The sequence below is a fragment of the Phalacrocorax carbo genome, chromosome 6 (genome assembly GCF_963921805.1).
Source record: "Phalacrocorax carbo chromosome 6, bPhaCar2.1, whole genome shotgun sequence".
NCBI lineage: Eukaryota > Metazoa > Chordata > Aves > Suliformes > Phalacrocoracidae > Phalacrocorax > Phalacrocorax carbo.
The window spans coordinates 8750703-8777694 of record NC_087518.1 but is presented as its reverse complement, the minus strand read 5'-3'; the positions used below and the strand labels follow the sequence as shown (position 1 = coordinate 8777694).

At 40.2% G+C, this 26992-nt stretch overlaps 1 protein-coding gene across 5 annotated transcripts in view; it reads left to right on the top strand.

The window, feature by feature from the left end:
* The window catches only part of ATXN7 (ataxin 7), a 90497-nt gene extending 66317 nt beyond the window's left edge, over positions 1–24180 (top strand). For all 5 annotated transcript variants that reach the window (XM_064453563.1, XM_064453566.1, XM_064453562.1 and 2 more), the window contains 8 exons: positions 11819–12071; positions 12764–13026; positions 13807–13889; positions 15573–15838; positions 16257–16455; positions 17356–17477; positions 17766–18723; positions 20046–24180. In XM_064453563.1, coding sequence (XP_064309633.1) covers positions 11819–12071; positions 12764–13026; positions 13807–13889; positions 15573–15838; positions 16257–16455; positions 17356–17477; positions 17766–18723; positions 20046–20063 — 2162 coding nt within the window. In that variant the 3' untranslated portion in view covers positions 20064–24180. The remainder of the gene's footprint in view (positions 1–11818; positions 12072–12763; positions 13027–13806; positions 13890–15572; positions 15839–16256; positions 16456–17355; positions 17478–17765; positions 18724–20045) is intronic.
* Positions 24181–26992: the final 2812 nt, after the last annotated feature.

Below are 26992 nucleotides of genomic sequence, written 5' to 3'. Positions count from 1 at the left end.
GTGCCGTCACGGCGGGCAGAAGGTAAAGCGGAGGCTGGCCAGAGGCCCGGGGGCGGCTCTTTGCCATGAGGTGGCTGAGGCTGGCTGGGAGCCCCAGCGCTGAGGCAGCCTGGCGTGGAGGGCGGCGTTGCCCACGGGTGTCGCGGGGCCGTGGTGGAGTTCGCCGAGCGACGTGGATAATCTCACGGGGAGGGATTACCGTGCTGCAAGCGGCCCGCGTGAGCCCTTCTGAAATGTCACCGGAGTGGTCTGGCCCGGCTCCAACAGCAAGCAGGCGGTGAGTTTGCCGTGAGCGGGGGCGAAGCGGCGAGCTCCACTCTGCTCTGCACCATGAGGCCCCTGCCCCAGCCCACGCTGGGGGTCCCTTCCCCGGGGGGATGGCGGGAGGTGGCTTCTGCTCCCACTGTGTCCCCCCAGAAACGTGATACCCCCAGAAAGCGCTTGGAAGCCAGAGCTCTGACGGGGAAAGTACAAGGGGAGAAAATAGCGATAAAAACCTGGCCGATTGCAATCCTGTCAGGCCTCTAGATAAATTGGCAGCTGTTAATCAAAGTGTTAATTAAAGAAAGAAACTGTTAAGAGCTTGTTCATTTTAGCTTGTTTTCCGGAGTGCGTTCATCCGTGTAATTTATAAATCAGAGGGCAAATACATTCCTTGTTAGGGCTCTGTGTGGCTGGCTGGCTCTGGGCAGGATGGTCTGTGCCGTTATATCTCTGTTTTGGAGGAAATAGGAAACACAGACACAGCCTGGATGTGTCAAGCGCAGTTGTGTTTTTATTTAAAAGGTTAAACTTGCACAAACATTTTAGTTAGCACATCCTAATTACAGCATTGCTTGGTTCTTTCAAAGTGAGATGTGAAAGGGCTGGTTTATTTAATTTGAAAGACATTATTGTGCAAGCACAGTAGGTTTGTGCCCTCGTTTGGCTATATTAGTGATTTCTGTGAGACTTTGCTGTGCTAATGCTGCTGTAAAATTTTAATTAGTGTATAGTTAACATGGTCAGTGTTTTTAAACGTGAAAACAGTTGTTTCGTGCCAATTGTGATCGACCAGTGTTAATGAAATAAGCTGTAATGATCCTTTTTTATAATTGAAAAGTTACTAATGACTAGAAACCTTAAATCAGTGTGAAACAATGTAAGGATCTGATTTAAAACAAGAAACTAAAATATTTATTCTCTCTTTTCCATTGATGTTGCAGATTATTTATGTTCCAAGAGATTTGAAATTTTGGGAAGTTACTCAACTCTTGAAACATCTTTTTAAAATATTGCAGTTTGGCCTACCACAGGTTTGCTTCTCGTCTTCATCTTCCATCCTGAAAAAGTTCAACATATCTTGTGTTTAAGGACTTGGAGGGTGTTAGCTGCACAGGCAGAAGGCCAGCGCGGACCCCTCACGCCGCTCTTTCTCCGCGCGGTTTCCCTGCAGGCAGGCGCTGCCCGTAGGTGTAGAGGCTCGGTAACACTTTTGTCACGTTTGCCATAGGGAAGCGCACAGGTTGTCACATCCAGGGGTGGGGTGTGGTCGGTGCCATGCGTACAGGGACAGTCGCGAGAGACGGTAACATCAGAGATAGCGACGGGAGCTTCCTTTTTTGTTCCATCAGTCAGTGCTTCCTTGTCTCTGCTGTGAGCAGTAACACCTCAGGGGAGAGGAGGGGCTGTTGTATTTGATGTGTGGCTAGTTCTAAGTAGCCATGTACGTGTTTATCTTTTTTTTTTTAATCTTACAAAGCTTTTGTATCATGTGGAAGTGGATGTCACTCATTAGTCATACAGTAGGTAAGAAAAATATTGATGCTCATTGTGGTTTTATCCTGTTGTTTCTTAATGACAAAATCAAAGAACGTAATTTACTTAGCTGACACTACTATTTTTGTATATCCTGTGATATTTCCTCTTATTCTCCTGCTCAAAACAAAATCAACTCACTTGTCTTGATCTCCTTCATATGGAGAGCTTTCCATTTCACAACTTCTTTACACCCCTCTCCAGAACTTTATTAGTTAGCCCTTAAAATCTGTTAGTAAACCAAAGTAAAAAGGGGATTAAGGAAGTGTTCGGTGTCAGCAGTTTGGGGTTTTTGGTGATTTTTGGTCTTTTGATTGTTTGGGGGTTTCGGGTGGTTTGTTTGTTGTTTTTTTTTTTTAAGTGGAGCTGAGCCTGACAGTCAACTTACAACAATTAAAGTTTGCTACATGTAAAGAAATAGCTACAGGGGAAGACGTTAAAATTCCTGATTGTGGCATTAGCAAGATGAAAACTAGACAGGCATTTGGATATGTGAACTCATCTGAATATGTTACACAATATTATAATAGTATGTGATAACGTCTTGTAAGGAGTATTGTTGATGCTGAAGGGGAAGAACATGGTGTTAAAGGTGTAAACCTAATTTCTGCATAGAAAATGGGCAGAGAGAAAGTCAGAAATTAGGTAGTGGTTCTTCCCTTAATTCTTCATTGCCATGCTTTAAACACACAGTTCTTTATTAAACTTCTGTTTATTCAACTTTTAATAAAAAGTTTAAAATAATTTTTTTCGTTTTTAATTTGCTTTATGCTCATTTTGAAAAACTGAAGCTTTCCTTTAACGCCATTCAGGGTAAGCATATATGAAACAACAGTTGTCCAGCTGGATTTCTGAGGAAGCTGACCCATACTGCATGTTGGTGCAATGCTAATCTGTACCGGTTACCCTTGTTTGATGTTTTTGTTTCTTATCACCATGGCTTCTCCAAAGTTTTTTTCCAAATAACATTTTTTTTAATAGCAAAAAAATATTTATTTGATACTTGCTTTTTAATAAGACAAGGCAGGTATTGTCATGTCGTCAACAGTACACAGAGATTAGGGCTCGTAATGTGGACGTTATAATCTCTCCATGGCCCAATTATCATCTAAGACACTTTACTGTCCTTCTGTAATAATTTTGCAATATTTATATTCCAGCACTTGACAGATTTACAAGACAGCTACCGACTGAAAGGTCCGGGGCCAGTTCCCTGGTGAGAAATCTGTCCTTTCCTTCCCTCACCTCTTGGCAAGCTGCTCAGGAAAGCGTACCAGAATTTTGATCTTGGATATTATGCCAGAGTCTGTCTGAGATGTTAAAGCCCTTGCGTTTGTGTTTACCTGAGCAAACGAGGATGGAGAAGGATGGGGAAAATATCCCCTTTGGATGCCGGAGGGGGACCCCCCAACAGTTGGTCCCTCTGGCTCCATTTTGCTTGTGGTTCTTCTCTGTGAATAATTTTCAGTCCTGTTTTTGTCAGTTTTCCCATGTTGCTCTTGAGAGTGTTGCTGGTCTCCGAGGGGCTCTGAACAGCTGAAACAAACCCGATGGGAGCATCGCTAGTTCCAGTTTGCCACTGCATGAGTGAGCTGCGCAACACAGCAAAACCCTAGTCTGTCTGCAGGCTTGGGATGGCAGTGTGTATCGATGGTTGATGCTTCAAAGGTTATTTTACATCTCTCAGGGGCAAACCGCGGGTATTTTAAAGAGGAATTTAAAACCCTGTGGAAATTGATTACAGAACTACTCACATGCACAGAATACAAGGGGTTTTGAAAGTATTAGTAACAAATACGGAAAAATGGAAAAACTAGCTGTAGGAATATAGAGAGTTGTGGAGAGGCAGCAGTGGAGAAAGGGATGTACTTGACAGTTATTTAAATACATTTTAGTGTTGCTATTTTTTGCTATGTTCTTAACTCTGTCTGCAATCTGCTCCTTGCTCTGCTTTCTCTGGTGATAATCTTGGAGATCAGGGGAGGTGTGCTGGGTTTGGGGCTGTCTTGCAGCAGTTATCATAGTGGAGATGGCCATTCCTGCCCAGTTAGTGTTGTGCTATTAGAGACTTAGAACACCATCCTGGCTCTGCTGTAGACGTACTATTTTTAAAAGCATCATTAAAATACCCTAAATTATAGTTACAGGATCGTCTCCTTTTTGAAATACAATTTTGAAGTATTGAAGTTGGCATTCAGAATCTTACTGGTGAAAATTACCTCCTTCCATTCCTCCCTCTGTTTTCTTCAATGGCAGCAACAAAACTGTGACCCTGCTTATGCAGAATTTCATGCCCCTTTATCTAATGTTTTGCACAGTGATTGCCAGCGATGGGATTTCAATTCTCAAAAGTAAATCTCTAGGAAAATGGTAAACATTTGTATTTAGAAATCAGAAGTCAAGTAATTGGTTTTACAGTTTTAAAAGTAGCCAACATTTTTCCGTAACTACTGTAATGAAATGAACAAAATAATAATAGCAGCTAATGTTTGTGTTCTTTTTCTGTTCAAAAGGATGTGGTTAACTAACTAACTGTCGTAACACCTCTTGGGAGTTGAGTAAATAACTTGCAAATGTTCAAATTTAAATGCCGGGAAACTTCAGAGGGTTGAAGTGGCACACCTAATGTGGCGCAGTGAGGCTGGGGAAGACAAAAGCCCAAATATTTCTTAGAGGATGTTTTCCATTTCCCAACTTTGCTCGCATTTCCTATGTCACGTGCTCTGGTAAACCTGCTTTTAAAACTAAAATGAAAGCTGATCTCAAATCTGTCAGTCTGGGGCTTCTGGGCTGGTAGGAACTAGGTTATATGAAATTTTCAGTTAAAGTAGCTATTACAAACACATGCCAAATGATCAGTGGCTTTTGGTTGCATTGAAGTTTGGTTTTCATGAGGAAGATCATTTCAGTGTGCTAGACCATTATAAACATCCAGGTATGTTTTGTTTACATGGCTTAGATCAGTGTGAATAACTGGAGGGATTTTGGAATGGGAATGATACACTGAAACCCAAACATTTGTATATAGGAGAGCTTTGGGTTCTGAACTGAACACTTGTAACCAAAGCAGATCTTAAAAAAAATTTCTTCTCTGTAGTTAGGAGTTTTCATAATAAATCAGTGCAACCTAGTTAAAGCATAGCCAGATTTTATATGCTTTTTAGGGGGACTTGTAGTGTGTGTTTTGGAGGTGATTGACAAGGGAATGGTGCAGGAGTTCGTACCTGGAACAGTGGGACCTTTGCCCTGACGAGGACTCCTGGACAGCAGAGCGGGAAGTGCGTGCACCAACACTGCAGATAAACAAAGCTGCAGAAAACAGGTGCAGTGTAAAGCTTAGTGGTGATACAGCCCCCGTTTGAGAAGTAAAAATGTCCTAGGAACTGACGTATCATCTTGGAGCATACCCAGTCAGCAGTTAGACAGGTCTTGATGTATTTGCTTTATTTGTTGGCTTCAACAAAGGATTTTCTCAGAGGAAGATAATTTTCTGAGCTCTCATTGTGGGAGAGCGTAAATGTTGCATGGCACTTACCAAGCCGAAGCCTCGACAAATTGCTTTAATGTGAAAGAACATTTTAAAGGGAATTTTAAAAATCTTTGATCTCTGTAGTTCTAGCTTGCTCTGTAATGTATGGCTTCAACTTAAATTCTGTCTTTTGCCCCTAAAATGGTGATTTTATCTTCCTCAGTATTAACCATCTCAATGTAAACATGAGACTGTCTTTGAACAATGCTGTAGCACGTGTATGGTAAAGACTCAGGTAAAAACGTATAAACCAGCACATTTTAAATCTCTGCTAGGCAAAGGAAACCTGTTAACCTATCAAGTTGTGGAGGTGAACTCTGGGTTTTAAAGTACACTCTTCAAAATTGGTTAGGTCTTGCATTTTAATGGATTTTTGAGAAGAGACACATTTTAAGTAAAGTTTTATCATTGCAGCCTCTTTATGTGGTGATATCTACACAGGCAATGGAAACATTCTGTGCTGCAATTGCGCTGAATATTTTTAAAGTGAGGAAGTGCAGGACATAAGGTTGCATCGGTATTGCTAACTCGGCCATACTCTGTATAAAAGATACTATTTACCTAAGAATTAGATTTAAATAGTTTATACATATTACTATTTATTTATAATATTGAATAACTCCGGTCAAGATAAGGAAGAGCATTGAGGTAAGTGGTGTAAACACATAAAGCAACGTAATGCTTATGTATGTGCCTCCCTGACTTGCATTTGGTATTCTGCAATATAAATTATATACTTCCCTTTCCCCCCCTCCTTTCTCTTCTGCTAAAGTGCTGGTTTTCTGTGAATGGAGTGCCATAAGCGTACATGAGTACCAGTCAGATTTTCTTCATGGTTTTGCTAACACTGAGCAATAAACAATAATATCAGCTGCCAGTTGCAAAGCAATGTTTTTTTTTTTATGAAACAGTAAGAAGAATTCTCTCTAGAGACATGACAGATTGTACCGGTGCCAATCAAGCCTTGGCAGCCTGTCATACTGATAGCTCGGACTCCATAAATATTCTTTTCTGTAACTTTCTTGCTGGAGTGAAAAATACAACTTTGTGTAGATGCTGTCTGTTCAGCTAAGGGTGTAGGTTTAAACACCCCACAATGGAAGATGGAGTGACCTCATCCTGACTTACAGTGCAAACAGAACTGATGGGATGATTAAAGGGACATCAGTGGAAGATTAAGGCAGAATCCTTGGTATCTAGGCCCTGTGATTAGAGCGGGATAATGAAGCAGCAATAAGTGAGCGAGCAGCAGGTCAAGATCCCACAGAGGCGATTGCTCCCAAGCAGCTGCACGCTGCCAGGGTGGCATCAACGGGAGAGTAATTTGCCTGCTATGCCCATGATTGTTTTAGCTCATGAGTTTCCCCTGCAAAATCCTCATGGATCTAATTTTTTTTTTTCCCTTTGTCATGGTGAGGTCAGAGGGATGGTGGATCAGAGCCCAACACAGGCATTTGGGGTATTGCCACAAAAGGGATTTTGGTTGCTGAGTAAACTCTGGAGCTGTGGTGAGGTGCCCCTCGACAGCAGTGTCCCAGTCTGTGCTCTCGTGTCGTGTTGTGGATCTGATCCCTATAGAGAAAATAGAAGATCGAGTAAATTAGCTCTCCCTTATTACTCTAGAACAGTAACAGGTGTACTGACAGAAATTAAATTTTATCCTCAGGTAAAAGATGTTTGTTTCAATATGGCTGTTCTAAATAATTTCTCAAATGACAAGTCAAACAGTAACTCAATACGATGGGGAAAAAAAGACAAGTTTGCTTTAAGTGGCACTTTTATCATGCTTGTACTTTAGGTGAGATAGATATATGAAATAATAATTACTTTAAGTTAACTTTTTGCTTTCTTTCAATACACAAATATAATTCTATAGTCTGGGCGATACTCTCACACCTAGGCTAACCAATGTCAAAACTGTCTTTCTGAATGTTAATTGAAGTGCAGTGTATTTCACTGAACTAAACTTGTGTGTGTTTGACTGGGTGTGCTTCATTTTTAATGACGGCTCTGCTAGCACTGACACAGGTCAGTTTGACTTTTTGCCCAGTACTTACGTAAGAAGTCAGTATTAAAAAACGGGTTTATGAAATTTGATCTGTACATCTTGTATTTGCTGCCCAAAGCTATTAATTGATGCCCAGAGAGAGCGAACAGCACAAAACACTTCCTAGATTTTTGGGAACTAAGTGTAGACCTGGGAGGAACATTTTGAAAATTTTTAAGTGTCTTGTTACTCTGAATTTTTTTTTAACTGTACAGCAAAGACAGTAGCATTTTATGAAAACCAGAATATTTTTCTCTATAAAAGGATATCTTCTTTTATTTTAATATGGCAAAAAAGTTATAAATCACATTAAGTCCAAGTGTTTACCCATTGATGGAAGAATAAGAAGTAGTAGCCAAACATGGTGAGAAGCTTTCCCTTTTTTTTGTTGCCCCTTCCAGGTTACTTTTTTGCATTTTGTCAGAAATTAGTGCATGTTTAGTAGGAAATATACAATGGAAAATAAGATTTTGAACCCCCAAAAATTGGCAGCCAGACTTAGGGCCACATGAAGCTGTTTGGTTTTTTGGGGGGTTTGGTTTTTTTTTTAAGCTCTTGAAGATATTTAAATCATCAATATCCATTTTATCAGGAAGTCCTGTGTGCTTTGGCAGTATGCGTATATAATTCTTGCTCAACCGTAAGTCCAGTAGCACACAAACTATCACTGTGTTTTTTCCAAATTGATAGTTAACAGATATCCTGGTCTTCGAGCAGAGACTGTCTTCTCTGGGATGCTGTCTCCTTTCACAGCTTTCTAACTCTGTATGGCCCTTCTCCTTAGGGTCACAAGTACGTTATATAAATGCAAAGATATTTAAACATTAACAGATAAAATCCTCCTCAGTGTTGAATGTAGCTTTCGTTTTAAGTCAGGTTCTACCCAGTGCTGTGGGATGAAGGAATACTTTCAGGTTCTTTGTGCAAAGCCAAAACTTTCATCTTTCTGATATTTAAAAAACAAAAAAACACCCAAACAACACCCTTACCCCCCAAAAGAAACACCTCCTTCCAAATTTTAGAGTTTAGAACCATGTTACAAAAGTGCAGGATATGAAATGCCACTTTGTTGTAAAGGCAATCATGACATTAAAAAATTGTTTTTCTTTCAGGAGTTACGTGAAGAGAAGGGATGTGAGTGCTAACTTTTAACATTTGAAAACTGAACACCTGGAGATAATTATATTTTTAAATGTTTTCAGGCTGAGTCAGAGTTAATGGCAAATGGGACTCGTATTAGATTGGCAGATGATTAGTAGAATTTATCATTATAATGTGCTTAGCATAATAAGCATGGTGGTCTTGATTATTCAGTGACAGTTTGTGTAGTAATTTTTCTATTAAAAGACTATGTCAGTCTGTCAATAAATACATTCATTAGACCAAGTATGCCATGCTTAAAACATGTCTGGTTTCAAAAATATTAGCCTTCTCCAATAACGCAACACATCAGTAGTGTTCAGATGGTTTATGGCTCAGACCTTAAGCAGATTTCTCTTAAAAACATTAATTTTATAAAAAGACTGAAATATTAAATAAAAGCAAATCCTAGTGGCAGCCCTACCTCTACTTCTACGTAAGTCAATACAGAACAGGTCCAGGCAGGTTACAACAAAATTAGCTGAAAAGTCTTCTCATTTTGTTGCTAAACTACCCAAGTCATGGTTACGTACAGGAGTGAGTGAAGGTTTCACAGATTTACAGTGTTACACCATCTCTTTCAGTAATTGTCCCCAAATTCTAGAAAAAGCTCATTTGGCCCTTTTTTTGTGCATGTTACAAATCATACGTCTGTCTGTAGAGTGGAATGTCTCTCTGACAGGTAGGCTGTAATCTTGGGGTGTGATGAGCCATTAGCCTTAGCTCTCTTAGGTCAATTTTTTTTTATTACCAGCAATTTAAAACACTTTCTTTTTGTATTAACTCACTGGTATTGAGATTGGTGCTATGAAACATTCATGCAAATAGTAGTCAGTAACTTTTCAGCTTAGTATGAGAGCTGTACCAGTTAAAGTTGTCAGAAAATAAGTGTTTGTGTCATTTGGATTAATAGCTGAGATTTGTATTTCAACTAGTTTATTCCTAATGATGGGATGCAAGGAGATACTCTGTTTTACTCTAGTCCCTTTCTCTTCTCATCTGCCAGGTTTTCTCCAAGGAAGTAACACCCTCTCTTCCTTCAAAAAAAGAAAAGAAAAAAAAAGAGAGAGAATCAAAACAAACTCCCTAAGATTGCATTAGTCATCCACTGGTTCATTAGAGATTATTTGTAACTGCGATAAGAACTTGGACTTTGATTTTTCTAAATATATGGAAGGTGGAAGAGTATTGAGCAATTTTCCTCATTATCTTGCAGAGTAATCTCACAGGGTGTAGCATCGCTGAACTAATGGCCCTCAAATAGTAACTTATCTGCTCGGGGATTCTTGCCATTGCTATAAAAAGACATTTGGCAATAAGCAGTATGTCGTATTAGGAGCGCAGCCATTTACTAGAGCATAAATATGCTAACGTATTTCACTTACAAACTCTTCAATGGCAGCTGGTTCTAGAAAACTAAGTAGATGATTTTGAACATCACAGATAACTAGTTCGAAATACTGTGATTTTTTTTTAAAGCAGTTTTTCCTTGGGATAGGCGATAAATTACTGTGTGTGTTACGTATTTCTGTTGGGCATTTCACCTGACCTCTGAGCGCTCTTTGGTAAATACTAATGAAGATGTGATGACTCTCTTTTTGCCGAAGGTTCATTAGGTAGCTTGCACCTATTTTGCAGTTAAACTGAGAAACACTCATCACTTGGTTCGGTCTCAGAGGTCGTTTCTTGACTGGAGTTTCCTAGTCTAAGATCTATGCTCTTTCCTTTTTTTTTTTTTTTTTTTTCCTGAGCTAATGAACATATTTAAAATGTTGCTTCCCCACCTCTGTAAGAAAATAGCTCGCCAGGTGTTAGACTCCTATGCCTTCCTCTTGCACTGCTGGGAGCGGCTTGGCTTTTTTCCCGGTGGTTATTGCTGTTGCACCTTGTTATAGCCTTGCTTTCAGGAGCCGTGCAGTGGGTGATGTGGCTGGCAATATTGGTGCAGAGTTGGTGCTGTCGTGTTTGAATGCTTAGAGTTATGAGTGGAGTCCTGGCTGGTCATCATCTGAGTGGCATGTGATCACTGTATCTAAGACTGGGGAGAAAACAGGTCATATAAGCAGAACGTGGATTAATTTGCATTTTTCAGAGTGGTGCAGGCTTCTGTACAGGTTGTGCTGGACTTGACTTTCACTCTTGGCTGTAGTTGTAACTTCACGAGTAGCCTGCTTCTTCCACAGTTTAAGTAAACGTCAGTCAAAATCTGTAAGCTGATCCAGGCCTTGATTGGTGGTGGATTTGGGCACCTTTAACAATACTTGGCTGAGATTGAGGTGTTACTGCTGTCGAGGAGAATGAGCACAAAGGTGCCTTTCCACTTCCCTGACAGACCTGCTAATTCTTGGTACTCTCTTAGATCTGTGGTTTGCATATACTTGATTGCCAGACATGTCTCTTAAGCAGGTGTTGATGACACAGATCATCAAGGAATCACAGGTGTCCAAGGATCAGTCCAGCAAATGGACAATTAACATGCCCATGTGTAGGCAGAGCTGGGTACTCCTGAAGCTGTCCGGTGTTTTGTGACTGAGAATTCATTGTTCCAAAGAACTGCCTTTCTAATATACACTATTTAAACTGCAATAGTGCTAGCAATATATTAATGTTACTGGTTTAATGTTAATAATTTCTTTTCCAACACATTCATTGACGGAACCTGACCACTCGTAACTCAAATGTTCAGATTGGGGTTTTTTTGGTAGGAGAATGTCTGTTGCTCCTTCTGATGCTGTTCCTAAATAGAAATTCTATATAATTAATAAGAGGAAAACAAAACAAAACAAAACCCAATGTAAGTCAATACTTGAGCTGCTGTTCTCAGGGGTGTTCCTCACTGAAGATGTAGTAGACCATACCAAAAGGTTGTCGTGAAGTGAAAGTGTTGGCTCCAGTATGTCTCCTAATGGTCAAAATTATACTTTTAGGTAATTGTTATCCTTTGAGGAAATATGATCTTTAAGCTTGCTTGGCCTGAGGATGGGGTCTCTGCTTTGTGTGTCTGAGGTCTAGGTCGGATTCTTACTTGTTCTTCAAGATGGAGAGAGGGTGAGAAGTGTTATTAAAAGCTAAATTTCAGTGGCTGAGGAATGTACCTCACAAAGTTAAAAGAGATTCTGGTAATTGGCTGGGGACTGGCAATGAGTGGAGCCCCATGGAGCACAGTGAGGCTCTATGATCTGTGTGTGGCAAGGGACCTCCCAAGCCAATGAAGGAAAACTGTTAATGGAGTAAATCACAACATGAATTGTTTAAGAATTGTTTCTATATTGGAGCTTAAAACCCCTTTTTTCCCTCCTTTTCAGAAAGAAGACACAGCTCCTCCAGCAAGCCGCCTTTGACTCCTCCCTCCTCTTCAGTATTTTCCCTCATTTCATCTTTCCCTTCAAAAAACAAAGGTAGCAGTGGAAGTGGGAGCAACCGTTCATCCAGTGGAGGTACTAGTGCATCATCATCAAATTCCAAGTTGTTGAAATCACCCAAAGACAAGCTGCAGATCAGCGGAAACAACAGGTTAATGCATTCGGTACAGCATAGCAAAGTTCCCCATGATAAAATGTGAGTATGCCTTTTGATAAAAAATGTTATTGCTTGCACAGACACTGCTATATTGGTAGAATTTCCTTTTGTTACAGAGGGTTTTTGGTTTAAGACATAATCACTTTAAATTCCTCCAGATCTTATCTTAGACGAGGCTGCTGGAAAATAGATAATACTCATGACTATGAACAAGAACTCTTGCAAAGCTGCATCTTAAATCACTATAAATAAAGGTGATTTTACTAGGGACTCTTAATTCTTTGATCTAATCTGCATACTTTGATCATAAGGGAGTTTTAACTCCTGACTCAGGTGATTTTTCACCTGCACACCTGAGATTGCAGAACTGAAAATATAATTTACTGTCATAGAATGGGGCATTTGTCACTGGATGTAACAGGTCCATTCCAGTTCCTTTGGTGATATGCTGTCTCTGTGAATCCAAATAGCAGTTTCTGAAGTCTCTGATGACTCTCTGAAGTCCTTATAAGGAAATGGGGAAAAGAGGACTGAATAGATTATGGACATCATAAAAAATGTGAAAATAAAAAAAAAGATATGAATAAGAAAAGTGGGAATAAAGGAGAAAGGTCTGCATTTGCATTATGAATAGACCAGAGTATTGCTGAGTAATAATATTTTAAGTGCTTTTTATAATTTATGGCTATAATTTTCAATTCCCCCCCCCCCTTGTTTTTCATAAATAATAGTATGACTCCATCTGTCAAAGTGGAAAAGATTCATCCAAAGATAGATGGTGCCCAACTGAAAGCTGCTGTTGGTCCAACTTGTTCTACTACTGTGAGTTCCTCAATAAAGACTGGCCTTAATTGTCCCTCAATACCAAAGCCACCCTTGCCTTCCCCTGGACAGATACTGAATGGTAAAGGTCTTCTCTCTGTGCCTCCATTTTTGGAAAAGAAACCTGAAGAAAATACAAATAATAGGAAATTTTTACATAAAAGATTGTCAGGTAATTGTTTTTAATTATTATTTGCTATATTCCTCTTAGTAGTGTGTCTATAGAAATACATATATAGGTATATAGAAATAAGTTTCAGAAGTAAATTAAACACTTTTATAACACTGTAACTTGTCATGAGGTATGTTTTATGTATTACAATTTAAAACTGTGACTTGACATACTCTTAAAGGATGCAAACGACTTGAAATGTGGCTGCTGCTTTCAGAAACCAAACAGACCTCAAAGGCCTGTCCGTTCTTACAGTTTTAAAATTGCACTCTTCTACGATCTTTAAAGATTTTCTTCTCCTTCTTTCTATATGGAAGGTCCAAAAGTACGTAGCAAACGGAACAACTACCACCTCATAAACTCAGAAATGTAAAGCCAGTCTGCTCTTTACACTTTTTAAACACAATAACTTTGAGTGTTAGTAGAATGGTAGAAAGGTTCTTAACACCAAGACCATCAACAAAAAACCACCATTTGTTTGTCACAGTTCATATTGATGGTGACCTTGAATCCCAGTGTGCAGGATCTGCTCTTCCTCTGGGGTGCCCTGCAGCTGTAAATTCCTCCATTCTGTTTGTAGACTTGAGATCTGTATTTCAGCCCACTGTAAACTTGCAAAAAAGTTTTATTTGTACAATTTTATTGTGCATTTTTATTTGTACGCTTGCCTGTGTTACATTTTAAAACAGTTTCCAATATGGTTACATTTTATAATGAAAAGAAATGTTTGTATTTCAAAACGGTTTTTGATAACTTTTCAATACTGTGTACCTTTGACAGAGAGAGAATTTGATCCTGATATATACTGTGGTGTCATTGATGTGGAAACCAGGAAACCTTGTACTAGGTCTTTGACATGCAAGGTAGGATAACTTAATCAGAATAAGATCATGTGAAGTTTTAATTCAATTTCCTGAGGAATATGACAGAAAACAGAAAACTACAGATTTTTGCTGTTGGTAATTACCACTGTAAATGGTACCTCTCAAAATGTGTTGCCCAGAACAAAGAAGGAGTTGTTTTTGAAGTTCAGTTAATTATTTATTCAAAAACGTATTGCTTAAAGTAACCTGGAGATGTGTAATTTTTGTATAGACCCTTTTAAACATGGATGTGGAAAAAATGATGTTACTCCACATCTAGATGCAGGGGTCCAGCATGTTCTTTTTGGGGGTAAACTTTGGGTCATACAGGACAAACCTTAAAATTGCTCATAAGCATTAAAAATATTATTTGTTTTTGTAGGATTTAGCTAAGTCAAGCTCCTCCCCTCTCACACTCCCTCCTTTCCCCCCAGCAGAGTCTGCAGCAGATACTTAGGAGGTATTTATGTAAATGCTAATGCTGCTTGATATATGACTACAGCCAACCCAGAAATGAGTCTTCGGAAAAACCCACCGAATATACCTAGAGGACAAACAATCTGTAAAAACTTCTGGTCAGATGAAATGTGTCCTCTGGCTCAAAAATCTTGGGGGACAGAGGGGTATCACTTAGTCCTGAGGCACTGAAAATCCAGATCCCCTGCAATTGTGTAATATTTAGCTACTTTCCTGCAAAGCAGCTAAACTGTCAGCAGGGGAAGCATCTGGTAAATAAGCCACCTACAGAACAAAGGTAAATGAAGCTGGTACTAATGACCCAGAGGAACTGAACTTGAACACATTGCCCTTTTGGAGTTACAGGGGGGAGGCAATTGGTTTCCTAATGGAGGAGGGAAAAGCTTCAAGATTTTACACCAGAGCTAGACTAATCAAAAGTGTAAAAGAGAAAGAAAGTAAAAATGTTTCTCAGCAACTCCTTACATTACACCTCCTCATAAAACATCTTTTGTAATTGTTATTTGTGTCTGAATTGTGTGATAATAATTTTTACCTGCTAAAATGAACCCAACCAAACCTTCTACACCATATGAAAAGAAGGTATTGAACGGGACTTCAACAGTTCAGGAAAATAACTTCCACCTATTTCACTTTGCCTAGAATTTGTGCCATATATACACGTACGCATCTTACTATGTGTAGCATTCAGGGCACTCAAAGGACTTTGAGTTCTGTCTGACTGTGGATTCTGCTGTATTTTTTTGCATTCCTTAATATCCGATTACACTAGTTTTCAGGGAATATATTAGTATATAGAAAGAGGCAAAGTAATTTTAGAAATATTTGAAATATTATTTTGTTAAATATTTTATAAGTGAAAGTAAATGTTTAGTATTTCTGGTTGTGCGCTAGTTGGCAATTAAAATATCAGTGTAAAAAAGATTTTACATTCTAGCCTTAACCTTATAAGAACTTTGGCAGTTTCTTTTTTAAAAAGAAATTTAGAAGAAGCCTTTTACTCAGTTGGGGTGTTTTGTTATTTTGTATCAGACAGGGATATAACCATCCACCAAACAGTTTGTTGTCCAAGTCATTCTTCCATTTGTTTACTAAACCATGAGTGTGATGATTTTCCCTGTTTTAGAGCTCCAGACACGTGTTTTGTGTGCTTGATTTCCACCAATTTAATAGCCTGGAATTAATGATTTATTCATGGTTTTGCAGACACATTCCTTAACCCAGCGGAGGGCTGTACAGGGTCGAAGAAAACGATTTGATGTGTTGTTAGCTGAGCACAAAAGCAAAACCAGGGAAAAGGAACTTCTTCGACATTCGGATCATCATCAGCAGATGCCCCCTCTCAGGGAACCACATCCCTCACCTACTAAAACTTCCCAGGAGCTGCACCAAAATTCTTATGGAGTTACTCTTACAGAATCAAAGCCTTTATTACCTAATAAACCCAAACCTCACCCCCCCAGTCTTCCAAGGTAAGGGAAATCTGCACATCCAATAGTATAAATTAATACCGGTAGCTTTATCGGGTGGATTTTGAACGAACGATATGGATCTGTTGTTCAAGGCAGTATTTTTGCTCTAGGTCTGGTGACTTGTCTGCTATTAGCAATTACATGTTGAGCTGTAACTCCTAGCGAGGACGGTTTGGTGCTTGAAATAGTAAAAGCTGACTTGCATCAGTGAAAGCTGTTCAGCAATGATTTGGCAATGCTGCTTTTCCAGGGGTACCTTTCCTCCTGTCCTTCCTCTGGGTAGATGTGTTATGAGACTATGGGAAATGTCAGTAATCTGCTAATGTAGATTTCCCTCTGTCAGTAATAGTCAGCACTTAAGCTTGGACTTTTTAACTAGACTTAGTTCAATAACACCTTTACTGCTTGCCTTGTCCAGGCCTCCAGGCTGTCCAGCCCAGCACAGTGGAAATGCCCCTAGCGAGTCTCCTTCTGTCCACGAGTCCCCACACCCTCCCTTGCCTGCAGCTGAGCCAGCATCTCGGTTATCCAGTGATGAGGGAGAATGTGATGAAAAGGAAGAGCCTGTTGAAAAACTGGATTGTCATTATTCAGGTCATCATCCTCAACCAGCCGCTGTACGTTTTAAGTAAAAGTTAACCTTGGTCTTTCCATGGCTCTGAGCTTGTAAACAAATTACTTGGGGGTTTTTAAGAGTGGCTTTCTATTGGGTATGTGATTTTTTTTTTTCTAGATTTTAAGAAAATTATTTTGTTGCCTAGTAGGCAGTGAAGGCTTAACTGTAGTTGCAAAGTAAATGTGCTAAAGAAATATGTTTGCAGCTTTCCTCCCCAATCCAAAAGAAATCAAAATGCCAAAACACTGAAGGTGAAATTGGTAACTGCTCTAAAGGGCTGTGGGTTTGGAATAAGGACATGTAAACAGTACCTTTTTGGTAGATTTTGTCATTGGACTTTCACACACACACACGCACACACACGCACATGCACGCACGCTCATATTTTTTTACTCATGGTGTCAGTCATCACAGTAAAGGTTGTAGTAATGTGTTGTTTTAATATTTAAATCTTGACAAAAGCTAGTTAGTCTAACTAAAAGCACAAGCTTTATTGCCTAGCCTGTACATCAAATTATTATTTATTTTTTTTAAACAGACTATGAGCAGGTAGCTGATAGCTCCTCAGAAGTAGATGTTACATATATATATATGTTATGTTTTTATATGCACACACAAGCACTGTCCTTCCCTATTTAGTCAGAGGGATTCAAATTTGACCACTGCATGTGGCCATAAGTATGGGAGTATCAGATGGGAAGAAAATTATTCCAAAGTACCAAGGCCAAAAAATGTAAAATAGTTGTTATACTGCAAAAATAAAAATTCTAATTTATATTTTTTCATCCTTGATTGAACCATCTAAAAGCATATTCATTCAGCAATATTTATTTATAAATAAGTGCATTGTTAGAGAGTTGTACTGAAGGTAGAAAAGACCAATAAAAATCTGTCTTTTCAGTTTTGCACATTTGGTAGTCGGCAAATTGGAAGAGGTTATTACGTGTTTGACAAGCGGTGGAACCATATTCGATGTGCACTTGACTTCATGTTGGAGAAGCATCTTAATTCACAGATGTGGAAGTGAGTAGAAGTGAAAGAGTTCTTATTCTTCTTGGTATTCGTATAAACCCATGAAGCCTGTGATTCTAGTTACAGAACAGTAATCTTATGTTCAGATTAGTCGGATCAAAGGTTGATAGTCTGTGCTATACATTTTTTGCAACAGCTAACGATTAATTTAATAAAATATTTTAGTGGCATTAATCAATCTCAAGAGACAATCACTTTAATGTTGCATTATTAGGCTGGGTATTATTCCGAAGAATGGTAGCTACATAGGTTTTTGTTTGTTTTTCTGTGCACCTGCAGGAAAATTCCTCCAGCATCTAGTAACACAGCATCAGTTCGTGCACCACATAGGACAAACTCAATGCCTGCTTCACAGTACGGTGTCAGTGCAGCAGGTTTCCTCTTACCCACCACGGTTATGTCTTCGCCAGCATTGGTATCTCCTTCCTGTGTGTCTCTGAATAATAAATCGGTACCATCACATGGAACGACACTAAATGCCAATCCTGCTACTCTGGGTGCAGTGGATCCTGTCTGCAGTATGCAATCAAGACAAGTGTCTTCGTCCCCTTCAACACCTACAGTGCTTTCCTCTGTACCTTCACCTATGCCCAGCAAACCTCAGAAAATGAAATCCAGCAAATCTTTTAAACCTAAGGAATCTTCTGCTGGCAGTGGCACCTGTAACAGTACCGGCAGCATCAGTAGCAGCAGCGGCTCAGGAAAGAAGCGTAAAAACAGTTCCGCACTGCTAGCACCTTCTCATTCCACAGAGTCCTTTAGAAAAAACTGTGTGGTTAACTCTGGAAACTCTGGGACCTCCTATCATCCATCGGTGACAGCTTCGTCCCACAGCGTTGGCCTCAACTGTATGACTAGCAAAGCTAACTCTGTTAGCCTCAAACATGACCAATCAGGGAGGGGCCCTCCGACTGGGAGCCCTGCAGAATCGATAAAGAGAATGAGTGTGATGATGAACAGCAGTGACTCCACGCTCTCCTTAGGGCCATTTGTTCATCAGTCCAGCGAGCTGACTGTAAATTCACACAGCAGTTTTTCACATTCGCATACTTCCCTTGACAAATTAATAGGAAAGAAAAGAAAGTGCTCACCTGGTTCAAGCAGCATTAACAGCAGCAGCAGCAGCAGCAAATCAAACAAAGTTGCCAAATTGACATCGGTGAACAATGTTCATGCAAAACACACTGGTGCAATCCCAGGGACGCAAGGACTGATGAACAATTCTCTTTTTCATCAGGTATGAACTTTTGTCTCAAACTAAGGCAATATGAACATGTCTCTTCATGTGCTTACGTTAGATGTGTTCTCTTAATTATTAGCTAGGCAATTCCAGATCGTATTTGAGTACAAGATAGTTCTCTTATTTGTCCGTTACTCATTTTGCATGTTTTTACAGTACATTTACACAAGATTTTTATGAACGCTCTCATAAAGTGTAGCTTACTTTTTAAAAAATAGCCATAAACATGACATTCCAAGTTCCTTAGGTGTTGCCCGTGAATTGCTCTCAGATAAAATTCGGTCCTCACATTAAAAAAAATGAATAAATAATTTTAAAAGTAAACCTTGCCAGCCATGGATCTGAGCTGCACGTCTCAGCCTGACTTCTTGTTTCTGTGTCATTGTAAACATTCTACAAAGTGGAACATAATGATGCTGATAACAGAACTGTGATACTGTGATAAAATAAGCCTATTATCCCAAGGTGTCATTGACTACCTTCTTAGTAATAACAAGATTAAATGTTATAAATAAGATAGAAACCTTTTTAGTTGGTAAAGCAAACAGATATACTATAAAGGAAGCCGATCTCATGAATACGTAAGATCCCATTTAAAAAATTAGTTTGGGGTCTTTTTTTTAACAAACCACACTGGAAAAATAGTGTATTGGGAGAGAAAGTTCTTGAAAAATTAGGATAAGAGATAATTTAGAAACCGGTAGCTCAGACTTTTTAATGAAACACTTCAAATTGGCTTGGAGAGTAGCTTGGAGGGGTAAAAAGAATTTGATACAGCTCAAGGAGAGTATAGAAGATGGAATTTTAGAGAGTAGCTTTAGAACTAGATTTTTCGTGATTGAAAACCCAAGAAATTTCTTGTTTCCTCTGACGCTAATAAGCTGAAATCAGCATACTGGGAGAGCTAGGCGGGCAGTAGGAGCTTTTCCAGAATGGCTTCTGAATTTTCAGCTTCAGCCACAGAGGAAGATTTTCACCATTATGTTGCGTTTACTCTAAGAAAACAAGCGTTCAGATGGCTGAATTAATTTTTGGACTTATCTAATACTTACTGTTTCAGCTGTGCGTTATAAATAAAGGAGAAATATAATTTGAGGGAATTAAAGAAGGAAATCTTGTCTGAAACCATTATAACTTTAAGGAGCCCTAGCTTGGGAATTGTCAAGTCTTGGAGGAGCCAACCGCACGCTGGTGGTGTCGCGCGGTGCCTGCTGACTCTGCCCAAAATATGCTCTTGTTACCCAGAAAATGTCTTTTAAGGGCATGTGCTGTAACAGCCTGGCTCACTCTTCCTTCTCTTTCTTTTGCTTGCTCAAAAGCCAAAGGCCCGTCCCTGATAGCTGAACGCACCATGGTGAGAAACGAACTGGACAATTTTCACTACAAGCAAAACCTCCATCTGGAATTCTGGACTCCAAGATGCCTTGACTTTACCCAACTTCCCATGGTCCTCAGGTGTGGAAATCTACTGGACTGTCACTTAAACAAGGAATTTCCCTGAAGCCATGTCTGTAGCAGTGAATATACTAGAAATGGACACTGGATAAAGTTCAGCCACATAATTGCTCTTATCAGTGTTAACAGTGGTCTGGACTGTTTGCTACAAATCTGTGAGATTTTACTTACAGGAGTACATCATCTTGCCACTATTTGACATAGATTGGCTGGGCAAACGAATGTTTTCTGGGGGGAAATAAACGTTACTGTGGACTTATTTTTATACTGATGGTGTCTTTTGTAGGTGATAGCTAACCAGACAGACACCCTCAATGGAGAGGACCCCGCGACAAGGGGGAGAAATGTGTGAGGCACAATGGAAAGAAGCCCTCAAGAAGGGAATATGGCTTTAGTGTTTTTATAGCAATGTTCCTTTAATGGAATATAAAAATAGCACAATTCAAAAAATAGTCTGTGTTTTGCCCAGCCTTTTTGCAAGTAATTTGGGATAAGAAGCTATCAGGAGTTTAAAAGAAAAACAACAAACAAACAAACAAACCACAAAACAAACCCAACAAAAACCACAAAAACTTGTTTGAGGCCGTCGCTCAGAAAACAAGTATAAAAATGTCATACTTGCATGATACAAACCCTATTTTCTAGTCTTTTGAGTGAGACTTGATTGCAGAAGAAAATAAGTTAGTTTTGTTATTAAAAAAGATCCAAAAACATCAAACAGACAAAGGCAAATAACCTCTAAAACTATATGCCCAAAGAACGTATTTGTTGACCTATACTGTATACCACAGGCCTCTGTGAGTTAAAAGAAGATAACAACTGTATTGGTTAAATTAGGCTGGATTTGCCTTCCAGCCTGTAAAAACAGCCCTTTAAAAATGAAGTATTTAAAGTATCTAAAACTTTTCTAAAAAACATAAAAGTCAGTTCCTTTATGCCTTGTTTGTATAACTAAATTCTTAAGGTGTTACACTTTCAACCACTCAGTAAGAATTTTTTTTTCCCTCAAAATTCTGGAATAAACGCCAATTTGACAGCCGAGTTCACCGTACAGCGCCGATGTATGCATCGCAGTCATCCCGCACCCACCCAGGCTTTATGAGTAAAGGGGGCTTTACACAGTTTTATATCGTCCAGCCAATTTTTATGAAATATTTTGTCTTGCTTCAAAACACCTCAAAGGCGAATCCTGCTAAAGGGCTTATTGTCTTACAGTTTGGTTTGTCTGGATGGTTTTAAGTTATTAAACATCAGGTAAAGTCTCAAAACTGACTAAACCTTTATTAAGGGGCAAAGCAAAGGAAAACAAATTTCCAACCAAGAAGATTTCTTTTTTTTTCTGCCTTAAAGGGGCACCAGCTATTGCTGAGAAGAGACAATCTGAGCCTGTCCAATTGTTCGCGTAGCCCAGCCTTCTCCCCAGCTCTGGTGGCACGTAGTACATCAGGGAATCCAAAGCCACTCTGAGTTGCAGTTGCTTAGTTGTTTACCTAACGATGCTTTCAGCTTAACCTGAACTTGCTACGAAATCATTGTTACACAGCAAAACAACAAGAAGCCTCTATGCAGACACTTTAGCTTTGAATTGATACGAAAGATCACACTGAGAAAGCAACATACTAGAGACACTTCTTATGCAAACTCTGAGAAAAAAAAAAAAAAAGACAACTTTTCAGGAACAAAAGGGTTCGTGTTTAGTAAGATGCCCCGTTGAAAGGATTGTTAGAACTGCGATTGGTTTAACGTAAAAGGAACCAAAGTGATATGCCACAAAATTAAATCAAAGCGTGTTAAAGCCTGCGCGTTTGGAGTGAAATCTACGCTCTGGTGAAGTCCCTGGGGCAGAGCTTCCGATTCAGGATAGCGTCAGTCACAAGTGCAATTTGACTCTTGATAGACACAAAGGTAAAGGAAACAAAGATTTGGCAAGATTTGAACGCTAGCAAGTTTGTGATCGAACTCTCCTCTGCCTATTTAAGGTTCTGTTGATCTGAGTGCATAAGCGGCAAATCCGTGCTCCTCCGATAGCATGAGGCGTGGTAGAAAGTGAATTCCCGATCGCTGCTCGTACGGAGCCAGCGTCTGCAGCCACCTGCGCCGTGTGGGTTTCAGCTACTGGGAGTAAAGAGTTAGAACCTCGTAAATCCTGTCTGCCCTCGAGCATAGACCTGCTTAAATATTGTGTGTTAGATCTTGGTTATAAGCAGAACATCGTTCCTGAAGCTTTTATTGTCACATAGTTCTTACTGTAAATAATTAAGGAAGCTTAAAATTAATTTTTCCTTGCAAAATTGAATTTGCAGTGGCTGGGTTGTTTCTAGACAGATTTTGGTATTAATTTAAGAGATACAGTTTTTATAGTCTTTCCAACTTCTCGTTACGACTCCTGCAGTTTTCTTAACCTAAAAAATTGCTGCAATGATGAACAAAGAATTATACAAAAAAGAAAAAAAAACATACTTTTGTATCTTTATTTTGGAATTTCTTGTTCTATTATAAATATTGAAGTATCCCTATTTCAGAAGACATATTTTGTTAATTGATTGTACATATTTAAATATGTATTTTTGCACAGGTCTTTTTTTCTTATATCCAGTTTTGGTACAATTGAGATCATCTAGTATTTATTTATTAATTAATTAAAAAAGAAAAAAGCAAATACCTTTTTATAATTTGAAGTGGTTCACTGCCAAGCCAATAGTTAACATGCCTACTTTGCAACTTAAGGGATGCCTCCGTTTTGTGAAAGCTGTGTCCCTTCTCACGTCTTGGGAGTGGATACATGCAAACGATTGCCCGGGTCCTGCGGTCGGGTTCCGCCGCGGGAGCCCGAGCGCAGGATGGAGCCGGCGTGGTCGATACGGCATTGCTTATCGGTTGCCTGATTCCCAGAAGACTACATTTAGTTAAGTGACACACTGCTTCTCTTTTTTTAGTGTTTGTGTGCGTGTGCGTGCGTGCGCATTTGTGTGGGTCTCATGTGGTTTAAAACTAACGGAAAAACTGAAAGTGCCTGATATAACTAGTTTTAAGCTCGGACTGTTTAGACAGCTTCTCCTTAAAAGACTTGAATGTTCAGTTGAAATTTTGGAGCTTGCTTTTTCCACCCGTACATAATATATGTGTGCGTATATGTATGTATGTGTGCGTGTGTATATATATATACACATACATATATATATATTTTTCTGAAATTAATGAGATGGGTTGACGAAAGAAAGCGAATGATGCTGGTAACTTTTGTAAAATCTTTTCATTAGAGTACCTTGTGTTGGAACAATCCCGCTGATAACTTGTATTTAATATAATGCCAAGCGTTTGAAATGTGGTTTTAACCAGCAGCTTATTTAACTGGCTCATTTTGGGGTGGGAGGGAGAGGGGGAGTTATTCATTCATAAATGAAATGATTTAGAAAATGTTCAAAATAGTTGGTATTCCAGGAAAACAAAACAAAACAGAAAAGTAAGTACCTCTTAAAAAGATTCAAAACTAAAGATGTGATTTCCACATGAAATTTCTAAGGCAGTTGTCTTCCCGTAAGAGTTCTCTTGCCAAGGAATCTCTCTCTCTCTCATCTTTCACTCATTCTGTCCCGGAGGAGGGAATTGGGCTTAGAAAGATTCTTAAATGTTTCACCGTTCAGCAGAAAATAATCATTTTTACCTTTTTGTGCAAGATATTTTACGTTTTAAAGGTAATTTTAAAATGAGCACTACATAATGTCAATGTGAATGTAGGCCTTGAAAGCATCTTGCTCCGTGTTGAGCCTGGTTCTAAAAGCAATCTCCTGTGTAAAATGTGTGAATAGTTTCATAATTTGTATACATAATCAAGAGCATCTGATCAGCTGAACTCTGTGTTGGCTGCTGTATAGTACATGAACAAATGTCATGGGATAGAAAAATTACTTTGGATATTTAAAAGAAATAAATATATAGTCTATTTGTTTTGTAACAAGTTTCTGTAAATAAAATAATTTATACTATTTATAAGAAAAAGTTGTGCTTTGCTTCATGAAAAAGATTAGTTTGTTGAACAAACATGTTACTAAACAAGGCAATAAAATTAGGACTTTTCAATAAATGAGGTTGGTTGCATGGAATACAGTATATGTTTCTGCTTCATTATAAAATCATTCACCATTAAAGGAAAACCTTATCTGTATCGGTGCCTATGTGAACTGATTTCAGAGAAGTGGATGCGGTCAGACTGTCGCTGTCAGCCTCGCGCGAGCGGCTACAGAGCCAGCCGGGCAGGATCCCATCCTGACCTGCTGCGGGGGCGTGGGGGCCTGGTTTTGAGAGGTGCCCGTATCGGCTCCGCGCTGCCTTCCCTGTGCAAAGGACGTCCTGTTGCTTAAGGTTCGCGCTTTGTATCGTTTTCAGAGTTCAGCAATGAGGAGTGGCTTTTACAGCCCCAAATGTGGTACAGTGAATCATCGTCTGCCCTTTATTTTTTTCCTTCCAAAAAAAGCATCTTCCATGTTTTCACAGTTCAAAGATCCAGTGTGTGAATTAAATACTCTTGCGGGCTTTTCTCTGCGTGTGACTCGGGGCTCGCGTGTGGTGGATGACTTCTGAGGAGCTGTTTGTAAGACTGGTAAAACTCCTGTTAGTGGGATCGGAATTCGTAGTCGCATCCATGGCAATGCTTCCTTTATTCTCTCCCTTTTTTTCTTCCCTTTCTTTTCCTCTCAGAACAGTAAGAACAAAGTTTTTAGCCTTTGGAATAAACGCTACCAGATATGAATGGGGGGGTCAGGCAGGAAGCAGGTTCTGCTTTGCCTTTGTGTAATGAGAATCTAATAATTCTACATGTAACTTACCTTTTGTGTTGACTGAAGTTTGGGGTTTTTTTGTCTCACCTTCCTGCAAATATCTTTCTTTTCTAGTAGCAATTACTAATTTCTGCTCCACCCCGTAAACTGCTGGCCTGGAGTTGGTTGTGCCGGGCTGTGGGAGTGACGCAGCACGGAGCGCGCAGGAGGCGGAGGCTGGCGCGGCAGGGCAGGGCTCTCCGCTTGTCATCGCGTTCAGGCAAGTTTGTGACTCCGAGCTGTCTGCGTCTGCTTCAGAACTGAAGGATTAACTCTGCGTTTAACTGCGTTTAAAGTAGGGTTCTGTATCCTCTAAAACAGGTAAGGTGAAGGAAGAGGGGAAAAGTTGTGTTTATCCCGTGTAACGCTGAGCTCTCCGAGGCACCTCGGAGCTCTGCGGGTTTGGATGCCCTCCCTCTCCCCTGCCTTTGCTGCGTCGGGCACCGGCACCCTGCAGCGCTGCCAGGGAGCCCTGACCCCGGGGCAGAGCGCGGAGCTGCTCACCGGGTTATCGCTTCTCCCAGCGACTCCATCAGTTCAGGAAAGGGGTTTGTCATGAAAAATCCCTTCTGACCAGGTGCGGGAGTAGAGCCCCGTAAACACAGACTTCCCCGAAGTGGACTGAAAGCAGTTTCTTTCCTGTCACTGATTGTTTCACAGGAAAATACTCCCATTTATATCCCGGCAGAGCTACTGGTGGTGAAGGAGTTTGAGCCTGATAGTGTGTGCAAGTCCCAATGTCAGAGGTTCTCTGCATATATGCTTTCGTGTGCACGCGCATACCGTCGATACCCTTTGCATTTAAAACGGAAGCTGGCGACGTGTCCTTCGAACCCGAAGCTGTCAGCCTTCTGGTGGAGACCTGTTGGGCTCAAAGGCTACAACCTACCTTTGGCAGGAAAGATCCCTAAATCGTGGTCCTGCACCTGCAGGACATGCAGCTCTGGGAGCAGGGGTGCACAGCTGGCCCCGTGCCCTTGCAGCGTGCGGCCGGGTTGACAGCGAACAGCCCTGACACCCATTGCCTTTGTAGCCTGAAGCGCTCCGTGGCTGCCGTTATTTACGCCAGCTACTGAAACAACCGATACAGGGGCTTGCAATTGGCTTTATTTAAATGCAAATTCCTGTTGGTTCGTTATTATCATGTTCTGCTGCAACAAATAATCAAACTCACGTGGCTTCTAAGATCCACCATGGGACTCTTAATTTGTCTGAATGCTTTTCTCAGTGCTTTGGCTCAGAACTGCATTAGCTGCTGGATTTGTTCCTAACAAGCAGCATGGGATCTTTGTCGCAGAAAAGTGGCATATGCTTGTTTTGGTTTTGTTTTTCTGGCCCATCAAACTCAAGGGCCATCTCAAAACCTTTTCTGAAGTTGTTTAAACTAACCCGGAGTCAAAGTTCATTGCAAAGGACAAGAACTGGCCTGAGAGATGCAGTTGGTCAAAAAGCCTTGCCCTAGCCCATGCGGAATGACTGTAGCTGACACCGGTAGCCAAATCGGTACAAAAGCTTTCTTTGGCACCAGCAGGGACAGCGCGCTGCCGCTCAGTTTAGCTGCTCTCCAACACAGTGCTGGACATTTTCTTTGTCCTCCCTTTTTGCAGCTGAGCTCCCTTCCCCTGTGTCCCTTCCAGTCCCTGACAGGTGACTTTTTTCAAGAGTGAGTGCCTTGTCGCTTGTCTGCAAGGTTAGACCTTAAACTCTGGAGCCCAGCGTTCAGTGAGAGAAGGACTGGATCTGTTGGCAGGTCAGCAGACAGGTGAGCCAAAAGACGTCTGCACGCAAACTCGATCTCAACCATTTTGTAGCAGAACTTTACTGACAAACCCTGCAACGCTCCATCTCCTTCCCTCCTGCGTGCCCTCAGCGTTAACGGCCGCACACGTATCGCAGGGCAAGGTGGAAAGCACCCCTGCGGTGTGGCTGTATCTTGAAATCTGTGGCTGATTCTAGCTCCTGTGTTGCTAGTATGGAGTCAGCCTTCCAAAGCG